Raw genomic sequence first — 15,149 nt, 5'->3', positions numbered from 1 at the left:
GTTTCTGCACTTTAAGGAAATGGAAAAACATCAGTTTTGCCTCAGAGATAAGGAAGTGTGTCTAGTCTTACATCGAACACAAAGGTCTTGCAGAAGACCAGTTTTGCAATATCTGGTTGACTTCAGACAGCACAGCCCCTATTATTAAGCAAAATAAGGGTGAGGCGTGGGATACTCGTTTGTGTATGTCCCTGTGTATGTTCACGTCACCCTTAGCTATGTTGCCCCCAAGAATTTCATAATTTTCTTAGGCCAAGAGTGTTCAGCAGTTGTTTGCCATTGGCTCATTCTGAAATATAGCCTCCAGCACCTGATGTTCTTTAGAGATCCCTCCATCCAAGCACTATCCAGGTTGGACTTTGCATATCCCAACATCAGATGGGAGGGACCTGATGGCTTCAGGGAAGAAACAGGCATATCTCAGGCCCCTTCCACACTGCCCCTATATCCCAGAATCTGATCCCAGATTATCTGCTTTAAACTGGATTATATGAGTCTCTGCTGCCAGATAATCTGGGATCAGATCCTGGGATATAGGGCAGTGTGGAAGGGCCTCAGTTAGCAAAGTCTCTGACAAAAGGGCTCCTTTTTATAAAGTCTTTCAACACTTCTCAGCTGCCCCTTGTTTTCTTTGCCATTTGTATGGGTTTGGTTTTTTACTCCGGAAGTATGGGGAAGGAAGCTTTTCAAAAGTAGGTTTTTCAGTCAGGCACTATGTCTGCAGTAAACAAAGCAATAAAGCTTGAGCTGGAAAAAAGCGGGATTCTACTTCAGCCAATCCTACCTCAGCAGAATGTGGCTGCCTATAGCAGGCAAGGTAAACAGCAACTGTCTCCAGTATCTCTTCTGGATCAGCAAAATAGAGAGAAAGGCTGAGAATAGACCATTCTACTTCACCAGTTTTTGCTAGCCTGTTGAAAAGTATAGTTTGGCCACAAAATGGAAAAAGTTTTATATGTTTACATGTGGCTCATCATCAGTATTTACTTTATTTTTTGTCAGTGGCCTTGAGTCCAGGTTTTGGGGAAATGTGGGATAGAATTGTATCAGGTATATGATTACCCACCACCACCACCACTAAAAGCAACACCTGTGGGATATGTGTGCCTCTGAACTAAAACATCATAGCCATAAGCTTCTCCCAGTTTATATGTATCGTGTATCATGCAGGCCTGTAGCCAGAATCATGAAGAGTCTGATTCTGATCTCAGTTTTGGTGGATTATGTCATCTTCATGTTGAAAATGTTGATTAAACATCAGCAACATCAAAACTTGGTCGCTTTCACTATATTGGCTATTGCTGCTATTGCAATGTAAATTGATGAAATGTTAGGTAATGATAGTGTCAATAAATTAACAAAATTTGGTTGAGATAGTACTTGCAGTTCTGGAGAAATTCTAATGTTTGCTTCTCATTTTCAGGGAGGGAGGTGTTGTACCAGTGTTGTAACTACAGAGTTGGCAAAATGAGGGCATTGCACTCTCCAGTAAGAATTCTGTTTTCCCCAATTAACTTTTTTTAAGAGCTTCGATTTCTAGCATTGCTGTACAATGGGCCCTTGGGATCTGCTGTGGTTTGGTTCCAGTGCCATCCATGGATACCAAAATCCATGGATGCTCAAGTCTCATTATATACAATGGTGTAGTAAAATTGTGCCCCTTATATAAAATGGCAATCTCAAAATATGCTTCTTGAAATTTCTTTCAAATATTTTCGAGAAGTGCATAGTTGGATCCGTGGATATGGTGGCCCAACTGAAACAAAAACTATTTTTTATTTAGAAGCATAGTTTAAACATCCAAGGAAAATGAAGAGACAAATTTACTAAATGAATGAGAACCGGGCTTTAGCACAGCAGGTTAACTACCAGCTGCAGTAAATCTTGCCAATCGAAAGGTTGACAGTTTGAAGCCCAGGTGAGCTCCTAGCCCTTAGCCCAGCTTCTGCCTACCTAGCAGTTCAAAAGTAAAATGTGAGTAGATAAATAGAGACCACTTAAAACTGGGGAGGTATTTAGTCACCCATAAGGAAAATGCTAGAAAATGTTGGTGATCCAATCAAGGAGGAAGTTTATGAATAAACTCTTCGGCAGGGAGATGCATCGACAGTACCCCCCGTGGCCGGAACCAAGCACAAGCCTCCAAGATGCCGAAGATGGAGAAAAGCCTATATATACCTCTATCTAAGTACAATTGTCTGTACTGTCAGTGTATAAAATGCATTGAATGTTTTCTGTATATGTGTGATCCACCCTGAGTCCCCTTCAGGGTGAGAAGGGGGGAATATAAATAAACATAGCAAATAGAAAAATTGTAGCTGTAAATAATTTTCAATATCACACTTTCTGCAATGCTCACAGTTTGGGAACTGACAGGTAATTTAATTGAGAATGCAGAATTCTTATTTGGGGGACAATACAACAATCTTGTGCCTCCCTTGGACAGTTGCAAACTTGGAAACAGAGTTTTCAATGGGGGATGCAGCAGAACACAAATGAACTTGACATTTTACACCAGGTGAATTTCAACTCAGTTTGGATCGACACTGCCTTATATGCCAGGATCTGATCCCAGATTATTTGCTTTGAATTAGATTATATGAGTCTACAGTGGGATAAACAGATATTCTGGATCAGATCCTGGGATTAGGACAGTGTAGATTCAGCCTCATCTTGGTTTAAGCTCAATCTGGGCACATGCCTTGGAGCTTGAAAGCTTTTGCCTTCAATTCCCATCAGATACCTTTGTGGTATAATCCAAATGGCCACGAGAGGGCAGGCAGTTCCCCCTGTTTCTGTCTCTCTCCATCCCTCCTTCCTTCCATCCCTCCTTCTTTCCCTCCCCTGCTTGCTTCTCTTTTCTCTCCCCCATCCAAGCCCTGCTCAGCTGAGCTTTGAGAGTTGCTTGCTGCAGCAGCCCCCAAAGGCTAGATTTTCTGCCAGTCAAATTCCACCCGAACCTGGGCATCTCCCTGAATTCCCTCTTCCTTGGCCACCACTGACTTGGAGGTGACAAGTGCTGAGGACCAAGGAGCTCTGGGGGAAGAAACTACAGGGGAGGGAAGAGCAGAAAGTTAGTGCAAAGGAAAAGGTGGTGCTTTGGAAAGATGGGGATGCACCTGGAATTGCTGAAGATGTCCTGGGGAGCCTCTGTCCTCCTCTTCTGGCTCCTGCAGGAGGTGGCTTTGGGATCTGAGAAGGAAAGACACAACCCAGGTACAGTTCACACCTTCAGTGGTGGTTTCGGTGCCACAGCTGCCACCTCGTCTAATGATGTGCATGTGCAGGATGTGAAAGCATGGGTGGATATACCTATAGTGTCTGTTCGACAGCAGAGAACAGGGTTTTGGAGGAAGGTAGAGGCATGCAAGGAAAGTGGTGGTTATAGGAACTGAAGGCGTGAAGGTGCACGGACAGATGTGCCTCTGAAGTGCAAACAGGAATGAAATGTGGAAAGGTGGCAACAGGATGCAGGTGGAAACGAATGCCTTTAAACTGACAGCAGGCGGAAGGTGTTCTGTGAGCATGGAAAAGGATAGCATTCTAGCTGTGGATAAATATACTGAAATGAAATGGGCACATGTCATGTAAAGACCAAACAAGTGCATGCCAGCAATGTGAGAAGCGTCCAGATTTGTTTGTTAAGTCCTTCATCCCCATACAGATGTGTACAAATGCATTTAGATCTTGATGCCTGTAGCACTGAGTGTTTTACCAGCATTTGGGGTATAGAAGGTTACCTATTATTGTATCTGTCTCTTGATGATTCTGGCTTTGCAGGGTAGTTATGTGCTTAAGGTGCCAGCGTTACACCAAATATGCTTCCACAAATAATCTTGAAATGGGTCCGTATGCATACCACACAAGTCTCTATATCCATTCCAAATTGTTTTGGTGAACGGCACAGTGTGGCTCCTGATTTAAGTTGTGAAAACTTACACTATAAACATGTGGGAAGGATTCGCATGATCAGTGTGCCAGGGTCAACTCTACTCTAGAAGTCAACTTCTGCTACCTTTGCTATATGCCACTAAGCTGGAAAAAGAGAGCATTACAGAGTACCGATAGTGTTTGTAGGCTTTTCAGGGTGCATTTACATTGTAGAATTAATGCAACTTGTAACCACTTTAACTACCATGGCTCAATGCTATGGAATTGTGTGAGTTGTAGTTTTACCCGGTCTTTAGCCTTCTCTGTCAAACAGTGCTGGTGCTTCACCAAACTACAAATACAATGATTCTATCGCATTGAGCGGAAGGAGCCACACTGGCGCAGTGGGTTAACCTTTGTGCCAGCTGAACTACTACCTGAAGGTTGGCGGTTTGAATCTGCAAGATGGGGTGAGCTCCCATCTGTCAGCTCTAGCTTGCGGGGACATGAGAGAAGCCTCCCAGCAGGATGGTAACACATCCATACAACGTCGTTGTAGACAGCTAATTCTCTCGCACCAGAAGTGACTTGCAGTATGTTCTTAAGTCACTTCTGATACAATAAAAAAATCGCATTGAGCCATAGCAATTAGTGTCAAACTGCATTAATTCTACAGTATAAAATACACCTTGGAAAGCCTTTGGGTAGTCAATGTTGGAAACAAGATACAAGATAAGATGAACTCTTGCTGTTATCCAGTAGAGCTCATCGTGTTTTCTTAAATTCATCTTCCCACATACATCCTACATTTTCCTTTCCAAACTGGATTTTTGACAGTGAGGCAATTGTGCCAGGCAACAGATGCTTGGAGGAGGTTCTAGTGAGAACCTCCTGGGAGTTTCTCCTGGATTTCCTTGCTAGGAGATGCTGGGAGCTATAATTTTAACAAGGGATGTTTCCAAGTCAGCCCTGATTTTCTTTATTTCACTGCTGTTGGTGGTAGTGCCCATTTGCATTAGCAAGGGAAAATGGGACGATCAGAGCTTTCCCTTGCTTTGCTATCTGGGGGGGGGGGGGGTGAGGAGCAAGGGATATAGGCTACAGTGGTTCCTGAACTTCTTGACATACATCTGCCCCAGTTCAAGCTTCCCTTGCTGCTGCCACCCAGAATGGGAATCCTGTTTTGAGGATAATCTGGGGGACTGCTTCACCAAGAGTCCCATCAAACCCAGTGCCAGACCTGACTTGCGAAAGGCTGAGCCAAGAAGCAAAGAAGTAAAGATCGACTATCCTTCCATCCCTTACTTTGCTAGTGTTCTTACTTCTATCAAAACAGTGGTTTAAGCAGAAGCATCTCCATACGCTACGTATTTCACAGATTTCAACTATGTGCAAGAGTGGCCAAACAACATTGGAGTGTGGTCAAGATAGTAAAAGTTATCAACCTGGAAGAATATCCAATCTAGGAGAGGCTGTAGCAGTTTGCTTTTGATCGAATCTACTGGGAAGGGCAAATTTCCCCCCTCTCCATCTCAAGCTGACGCTGCCTATAGAATTAATAAAGATCAATGCTACAGTTACAAACATCCGACCTACAAATGATTCCTAGTTAAGAATTGAGGGTGAGGCAAGAGGAAATGGGAGAAATCTATTCCTAGAAAGGGAAATTCACTCCTGGAAGAGTTATCATGGGGAAAAGGTGTCTCTACTGAAGCTTTATGACCAATACAACAAGCCAAATTTTTCAAAATTCTATTATCACAGGGACAGAAAGTGAGGTGACATTTTCTTAACAGGGACACAGACAGCAAAACAAACACCACAGGGATGTTGACCCTTCCCTATGCTGATAGATAGATAGATAGATAGATAGATAGATAGATAGATAGATCGATCAGTGCTATGGAATCTTGAGATTTGTAGTTTGGAGATGCAGGGAAGGCTAAAGACACTTTAAAACTACAACTCTCATGATTCCATCGCGTTGAGCAATGGCAGTTGAAGGGGTATGAAAATGAATTAATTATACAGTGTAGAGGCATCTTGTTAATTGATTGCAAACTGTTCTTGCATGCTGGACTCAGTTTGAAGCAGTTTGAAGTTTAAGGGAAAGTGGGAGGAGAAAACAGAAAAGTAGCTGAAAATGTGGAATGGCAGATGATTAATCAGAACTGTTCTTGCCAAATTGGAACAGTTGGGGGATATGCAATTCTTTGCAAGGTTGCATTTAATTTAATTACAGTAGTTAAAACTAGAGAAGGCAAACCTACAAATAAAATAGATCTAGCTGGGTATTAGAATAGTTTTAGTTGGTATTCATAGTAACAATGTACTGTCTTGTCTCCCATCCTTTTCTGGTTGCCCAATGTCTCTCTGCTTTTGTCAGTGTTTCTGTGGCCCCTTATATTCGGCCATATAAAATCCAGATTATCTGCTTTGAACTGGATTATATGGCATTGTGGACTCACATAATCCAGTTCAAAGCAGATAATCTGGATTATCTACTTTGATAATCAGGATTATATGGTAGTGTAGAAGGGGCCTGTATGAATCTTTTTCTTTTAAGGGATCCTGTGGTTTTGAAAAGTGTATCCCCTTCAGAGAAACTGGAAGAAATCATTCCATAGCACGTAGCCATGTGTTGTTGTTTTGGTGGTGGTGGTAACTAGAAATGAGAAAAATGTTTTTCCCCCATCAGGAGCAATTTAAGAAACTGCAAATCCCTTCTGGTGTGGGTGAATTTGCCGTCTGCAAGGACATTGCCCAGGGGACGCCTGGATGTTTGATGTTTTACCATCCTGTGGGTGGCTTCTCTCATGTCCTTGCATGGGGAGCTATTGCTGACAGACGGGAGCTCAGCCCGCTCCCCGGATTCAAACCACCGACCTGTCCGTCAGCAATCCTGCCAGACCAAGGATTTAACCCATTGTGCCTCTGAGGCTCCATAAAAATGGTAAAAAAAAGTTTTTAGGCATTTACTATTACAAAAGGACCGGGGAAGGGTTAAAAATCAGACAATAAGTAAGTTTACATATAATCAACTGGTTTAGCATAGTTGCTAAGAGACCGAGCTATGAATCAGCGAGCCCCTAGTTCAAATTTCATCTATGACTACATACACATTGCCCAAAAAAGAAGGGCAAAATGCATAATCAAAAACGAACAAAAGAGGATACTGATTTGTATATGTGTAAGTATAGATGCAAATTTAGAAAGATTTTGAATCACAGAATCACAGAGTTCTTAGGACTGTCAGATCCAAGCGGTTGCTCAGCGTAGGGTCTCCAGCTAAACATCTCCAACAGATAGCTCTCCAGGCGTGAATATACTTGCTCATTCAACCTTTTCTGATACATTTTGTTCTCTGTGTCTCTTATCATCCTCATTATCCTTCTCTGAATGTGCCTATATCTTTTCTATAATGAGGCATCCAGAATTCAACACGGTGCTCCAGATGAAGCCTGACTAATGCAGGATATAGTGGATCTATACATTCCCTCTAGAGAAACTATGCATACCGGAATAGTATCCATCTTTATTGCTGCAGCATTACACTACTGGCTAATGTCCATTTTATGATCAACACTCATCCCAATGTGTTAGCTCCCTCCCAGTTCTGTATCAACTGTGGACTTGATAAGGATTCCCTCTACCCCATTATCTATGGGTGCATCTATACCAGACATGTGCAAACTTGGGCCGTCCAGGTGTTTTGGACTTCAACTCCCACAATTCCTAACAGCCGGTAGGCTGTTAGGAATTGTGGGAGTTGAAGTCCAAAACACCTGGACGGCCCAAGTTTGCACATGCCTGGGATAGCCTCTTTAGACATCCTCTATGGCAATTTCCAACAAATGCTGGTCGTTTCAATAGAGTTTGCTAGTATCCATAATTTCTTGTTTCCACAGTAAGTTCAGGAGCTTATCTCTTCAGATATAGTGGATGCATTGTACTTCTATTTTTAACTAAACTCGAATTGTCAAATAATGGACTGTCCCCTGTAAATACGAAACATGGCCACTCTAATCTCGCTTTTGTGATGCATTCACAATGGAAATTTCACTTTGCTTCAGTCCACCCACCTGCAAGGTGTGGGATAATCATGCAGGCTTATTTCGTAGGGTTTTATAAGGATTACAAGTAGATAATAACATGCAGAGTTGTTTAAACACTTGACAGTGCTAGGCGCATGATAGAAGTACTACTACTAATAGCATTCTGCTGAATAAAGTGCAATGCTAATATCAATTAGCATAAGAATGTGGGATTTAGCCTTAAATCATGATTTTAAAGCAGGCAAGAAAAAGGAAAGGCTGTTGCATGAAATTGGATGGAAGGGAGCAAAAATACGCAACGGTTTGGAGGTTCACGCAGAGGTGAGGAGAGGAAGCAGGAAAGCAGCTTGCTCCTTGGTTTAGGTAAGGCCTGTCTAATATTTCCTTAAAAACCTGAGAGTGTGAACTCTTTTCGTAGATTGCCTACTCTTTTCTTAGATAGCCTTAAAAGCCTTAAAAACCTGTGTTTGTTGGACTCTTTACCTTTAAAAACCTGAGTCTGGGCTGATTCTTGAGTGTGGACTAGCTGTAATTAAGGCTTGCTGTTCTGCCATTGTTTGGAAGGTGAGGCAAGGCTATTGTTATTGAAAGTGTTGGCTTCCTGTTGAAGCTTTCTGAGCCAGAGTTCACGCAGAGGTGAGGAGAGGAAGCAGGAAAGCAGCTTGCTCCTTAGTTTAGGTAAGGCCTGTCTAATATTTCCTTAAAAACCTGAGAGTGTGTACTCTTTTCGTAGATTGCCTACGCTCGCGAACCCACCACTACAGTAAAACACATTCTTACAGTATATACAATAAACAAAACAACTTTAAAAATACACACACAGGAAGGTGGATAGCATTCTGCCCATAACACACACAATCCTCCTCGGTCACTTCACTCACCAAGAGATGGACCAACAGCAAATACTTGCCACCACATGCACCAGCTGTGGCATGTTCTGCTTTTTCACACAAAAACTAGTCAACTACATCTGCTCCAAATGCAAACAGATGACTCTGATGGAGCAGAGGATCCAACAACTCGAGCACCGTATTAAGACCCTTAAGGACATTCAGGCACTCGAGCTCTTCTTGGACACTGCACAACACGCTGCTGTAGATCTGCAGCCTGCATCACACCAACACCACCATGACCATGATCAGGAACCTTATGGGGAGATCAACTCAAAGGTAGACAACCCTCAGGATTGGAAGGAGGTCACCCATAGAAGGAGACACAGGACCAGGCAGCCTCCGCAGAACTCCTCTGCTCAGCTGCATTTACACAACAGATTTGAAATTCTAACACCATTAACATACAATCAGGAAACACATCTTGTGGAGGACCACAGTTTCTTAGATACCACTAGTGGGCCACCCTTGATCAATGCACAGGGGATAGCCCTGACGGGGACAGTGCATCACCACATTCACACTTATGTAATCATGTAAATGCTCCATCCCCAATCGTAGACCAGGAGCAACAGGAACATCCTTGGGAGAGTAATGGGCTCTCGGATATATCTCAATGGATTGTCATTGATGAATGCACTGGGGATGTTGAGGAGGAGGACAACACTTTACACCTGCATGATTCACTTCAACAGGAACACTCTTCAGGGGACATACACACTGTCTTGCACAAAAGGGACCCTGTCAATCCTCAAAGGAAACAGGTCTTGGTAGTAGGTGACTCCCTCCTTAGAGGAACGGAAGCCATCATTTCCAGACCGGATGGGATGGCTCGAGAAACATGCTGCCTCCCGGGGGCAAAAATACACCATATCACTCAGAGGCTCAGCAGGCTCCTAAAGCCCCATCACCCTCCCCACCTTATGTTGATTCATGTAGGTACCAATGACACCGCTAAGCATACTTTTCAAAAGATCACAAATGATTTTCGAGCTCTGGGAACAAAGCTAAAACTGTATAATGTACATGTGATCTTTTCATCCCTCCTCCCTGTTGTAGGACACGGCTCTACAAGGGCCAGAAAAATAGTACAGGTCAATAACTGGCTCAGAAAATGGTGCCAAGAGGAGCATTTTGGCTTCCTTGACCATGGTCTACTCTTCCAGGAGGATGGCCTATTGGCAAGTGATAGGGTGCATCTCACACAAGCAGGAAAACATCTTTTTGCACACAGACTCACAAACCTCATCAGGCACACTTTAAACTAGATCCACTGGGGGAGGGGAACAACAGCCTGGCGAACACTATATTACCCACGACCACAGGGAACCGCCAAAAGGCTAAATGGAGGGTTGCACAAACACAGCAAGGACCAAGTACGGAGAGCACAATAATCCCAAATAAACAGCTCAAGGGGAGGTCACAGGGGCTTACATGTCTTTACACCAACGCTCAGAGCATGGGAAATAAGCAAGATGAACTCCAACTCTTAGCACAGCACCACACATACGATGTCATAGGCATCACTGAAACCTGGTGGGATGACTCCCATCACTGGAATGTAGCCATTGAGGGCTATAACCTCTTTCACAGAAATAGAACAAAAGGGAGAGGAGGGGGAGTAGCTTTATATGTCAAAAACAGTTACGTTGCAGAAGAAATGAAAGACTGTAATCCGGGAAACCAGCTTGAAAGCATCTGGATAAAAATCAAGGGAACCGGGACTCAAAAAGATCTTGTCGTGGATGTCTACTATAGACCTCCGAGTCAGGATGAAGGACTTGATGAAGCCTTCTGTCAACAGCTGACCAAACAGGCACAAAAAAGAGATATAGTAGTCATGGGCGATTTCAATTATTCCGATATCTGCTGGAAAACAAACTCGGCCAAGAGCACTAAGTCCAACAAATTCCTCACTTGCCTTGCAGACAATTTTATGGTCCAGAAGGTAGAAGAGGCAACAAGAGGATCAGCAACTCTTGATCTAATCTTAACAAATGTGGAAGACCTGATCAACACAGTTGAAGTGGTTGGATCCTTAGGGGCAAGTGACCATGTGCTCCTGCAGTTTGCAATACAAAGGAATGCTGAAATTAAGACAAGTCAAACACGCATTCTCGACTTTAAGAGAGCTGACTTCCAAAAAATGAAGGAATTACTGAGCGGCATTCCATGGATGCCAATATTAAAAAACAAGGGAGTTAAGGATGGATGGGAGTTTTTCAAAAGTGAAATACTCAAGGCGCAAATGCAAACAGTGCCAACAAAGAAGAAAAATAAGACAAGTGCAAAGAAGCCAGAATGGATGTCCAAAGAACTTCTAACTGAGCTAAAGCTCAAAAGTGACATGCACAAGAAGTGGAAAAGGGGAGAAATCACCAAAGAAGAATTCAAACGTATAGCCAACACCTGTAGGGAAAAGGTTCGCAAGGCTAAAGCACAAAATGAGCTCAGGCTTGCCAGGGACATAAAAAACAACAAAAAAGGCTTTTTTGCTTACGTTGGTAGAAAAAGGAAGAAAAAGGAGGCGATAGGGCCACTGCAAGGAGAAGATGGGGTGATGGTGACAGGGGATAGGGAAAAGGCAGAACTGCTTAATGCCTTCTTTGCCTCGGTCTTCTCACAAAAAGAAAGCCATCTTCAACCTCAGCAACATGGAATGGACGAAGGATTGGGGGAAATCCAGCCCCAAATAGGGAAACAAGCTGTCCAGGAACACCTGGCCTCTCTAAACGAATTCAAGTCCCCAGGACCAGATCAGCTACATCCAAGAGTATTGAAGGAATTAGCGGAAGTTATTTCAGAACCACTAGCAATTATCTTCGAGAGTTCTTGGAGAACGGGAGAAGTCCCAGCAGATTGGAGGAGGGCGAATGTGGTCCCTATCTTCAAGAAGGGAAAAAAGAACGACCCAAACAATTACCGTCCGGTCAGCCTCACATCGATACCAGGCAAGATTCTGGAAAAGATCATCAACGAAGTGGTCTGCGAACACTTAGAAACAAATGCGGTCATTGCTAATAGTCAACACGGATTTACCAAAAACAAGTCATGCCAGACTAATCTGATCTCTTTTTTCGATAGAGTTACGAGTTGGGTCGATACAGGGAATGCTGTGGATGTAGCCTACCTGGATTTCAGTAAGGCCTTCGACAAAGTCCCCCACGACCTTCTGGCAAATAAACTAGTAAAATGTGGGCTAGACAAAACTACGGTTAGGTGGATCTGCAATTGGCTAAGCGAACGAACCCAAAGGGTGCTCACCAATGCGTCATCTTCATCATGGAAAGAAGTGACAAGTGGAGTGCCGCAGGGCTCCGTCCTGGGCCCGGTTCTGTTCAACATCTTTATTAACGACTTAGACGAAGGGTTAGAAGGCACGATCATCAAGTTTGCAGACGACACAAAACTGGGAGGGATAGCTAACACTCCAGAAGACAGGAGCAGAATTCAAAACGATCTTGACAGACTAGAGAGATGGGCCGAAACTAACAAAATGAAGTTCAACAGGGACAAATGCAAGATACTTCATTTCAGCAGAAAAAATGGAAATCAAAGATACAGAATGGGGGACGCCTGGCTTGACAGCAGTGTGTGCGAAAAAGACCTTGGAGTCCTCGTGGACAAGTTAAACATGAGCCAACAATGTGATGCAGCAGCTAAAAAAGCCAACGGGATTCTGGCCTGCATCAATAGGGGTATAGCGTCTAGATCCAGGGAAGTCATGCTCCCCCTCTATTCTGCCTTGGTCAGACCACACCTGGAATACTGCGTCCAATTTTGGGCACCGCAGTTGAAGGGAGATGTTGACAAGCTGTAAAGCGTCCAGAGGAGGGCGACTAAAATGATTAAGGGTCTGGAGAACAAGCCCTATGAGGAGCGGCTTAAAGAGCTTGGCATGTTTAGCCTGCAGAAGAGAAGGCTGAGAGGAGACATGATAGCCATGTACAAATATGTGAACGGAAGTCATAGGGAGGAGGGAGCAAGCTTGTTTTCTGCTGCCCTGCAGACTAGGACACGGAACAATGGCTTCAAACTACAGGAAAGGAGATTCCACCTGAACATCAGGAAGAACTTCCTCACTGTGAGGGCTGTTCGGCAGTGGAACTCTCTCTCCCGGGCTGTGGTGGAGGCTCCTTCCTTGGAGGCTTTTAAGCAGAGGCTGGATGGCCATCTGTCGGGGGTGTTCTGAATGAGATTTCCTGCTTCTTGGCAGGGGGTTGGACTGGATGGCCCATGAGGTCTCTTCCAACTCTACTATTCTATGATTCTATGATTCTATGATTCTAGGTAACAAAGGTGGAGAAGCCTTGGCCCCATCTACATTGATCATTTAATGTAGTTTGAAGCTAGCTTTCAACTGCATCAGCCAGACAGCAAATTCCCACAAAAGGAGGCGAAAGAAAGCCTTAATGCACACCAATACTCTTACTTACTTACTTACTTACTTACTTACTGACATACTTACTTAGGTGATCCCTCGTAGGCCAAGGATTATTATTATTATTATTATTAAACTTTATTTGTACCCCGCTAGCATCTCCCGAAGGACTCAATGCGGCTTACAAAGACCAAGGCCTCAACACACAATGTAGCAATACAAACAAAAGGCAAATTAAAACAATTAAAACAGTATAAACCACAAGCAATAACAATATGCTAGAACACAATAAAACTGGGCCGGGCCAGAGTAATGGGTACAAGATTAAAAGTGCTGATGTGACAGGTGATATATAAGGCTTATAGGGCAAGTGCAGAGTGCGATATGCGATCTTAGTTCTAATAAAGTGCTTATGGGACTTGGTATTGGAGATTTCCTATTAATCTGGGAAGGCACATTGGAACAGCCAGGTCTTCAAATTCTTTCTGAAGACTGCCAATGTAGGGGCCTGTCTGAGATCCTTGGGGAGGGTGTTCCAGAGTCGGGGGGCCACCACGGAGAAGGCCCTGTCTCGTGTCCCCACCAACCGCGCTTGCGACGCAGGAAGGATCACGAGCAGGGTCTCTCCAGATGACCGAAGTGAACGCGTGGGTTCGTAGACAAAGATGCGGTCACGGAGGTAGGATGGCCCCAAACCGTTCAGGGCTTTGTAGGTAAGCACCTGCACCTTAAATTGGGCTCGGTAAATAAATGGCAGCCAGTTCTCAGTGTCTATGCCACAGTTTTTACGCCCATCTTTAAATCTCAATACTCTATGGTTTGTGGAATTGCCATTTGGGCCTCAAACTGGTTCCAGGATTTCCATGGACATGGGTGGGGGGAATAAAAGGAAAACGGAGAAATGGTTTAACTCCTTCAACTCTCCCCCCCAAAAAAATAAAATGGAGTATTCTCTCTCTAGCGCCCCCTAGTGGCCTCTGCCCAGATAATGCAACAGTACCTACAGTAGAGTTCCAGTTATCCGACATAAACAGGCAGGCCGAATGTCGGATAACCAAAACTGTTGGATAATAGAAAGGCCCTATTATCCCTCCTGGCATGCCGGGTGCTTGCCGAAGGGAAGAGTCTCGTCCCTTCGGCAAGCACCCGGTTTAGAGAAGCCCGGTGCGTGTCGCTGCCTAGCAATGCACAGCAGGCCTCTCCCCAATGCTGGGTGCTTGCCGGGAGGGAAAGTCTGCGCCAGGCACGTCTTGTCCCTCCAGCAAGCACCCTGGACCATGCGGCCTGGCCTGGCACATCGGATAATACGGTATATTGGATAACCGGAACTCTAGTGTATTTAATAAATCAAGACGAAAGGAGAAAGTGCAAAAGCTGGTTTGCAGTTGAACATAAAAAAACCCAAAAAAAACAAGACCATGCCAACAAGACAGATTGATAACTGGCAAATAGAGGTAGAAAACATGAAGACAGGGACAGACTTTGTATTTCTAGTTGCAAAGATTGCTGCAGACACAGACTGCAACCAGGAAATCAGAAGATGTTTACTTCTTGGGAGGAGAACAATGACCAATCTTGATAAAATAGTTAAGAGTAGAGGTATTACACTGGCAGTGAAGATCCACATGATTAAATCAGTGATATTCCCCATAGTAATCTATGGATGCAAGAGCTGGACCATACGGAAGGCTGAGCGAAGGAAGATGGATGCTTTTGAACTGTGGTGTTGGAGGAAAATTCTGAGATTATCTTGGACCACAAGAACATAACGAGAAGACAGGATAGCTTGGAGAAAATAATGATGCTGGGGAAAATGCAAGGAAAAAGGGCAGACCAAGGGCAAGTGACTGGCTTCACTTTGAAAGAGCTGGTCAGGACCGGCCCAAGGGAATCTTCAGAGGTACGCAAAAAATTTTTTGCGCCCCCCCACTGCGCCGCGGGAGGCGTGGTCAG

General features: G+C 44.1%; 1 protein-coding gene across 1 annotated transcript in view; it reads left to right on the top strand.

The window, feature by feature from the left end:
- Positions 1-2,857: 2,857 nt before the first annotated feature.
- plxdc1 (plexin domain containing 1) overlaps positions 2,858-15,149 on the top strand; it is a 75,729-nt gene continuing 63,437 nt past the window's right edge. Inside the window, exon 1 of the mRNA XM_008113550.3 lies at positions 2,858-3,216. Coding sequence (XP_008111757.2) covers positions 3,108-3,216 — 109 coding nt within the window. The 5' untranslated portion in view covers positions 2,858-3,107. The remainder of the gene's footprint in view (positions 3,217-15,149) is intronic.

The sequence above is a fragment of the Anolis carolinensis genome, chromosome 6 (assembly GCF_035594765.1).
Source record: "Anolis carolinensis isolate JA03-04 chromosome 6, rAnoCar3.1.pri, whole genome shotgun sequence".
NCBI lineage: Eukaryota > Metazoa > Chordata > Lepidosauria > Squamata > Dactyloidae > Anolis > Anolis carolinensis.
The sequence above is the reverse complement of the archived record's forward strand: the minus strand, read 5'-3'. Positions and strand labels throughout refer to the sequence as shown.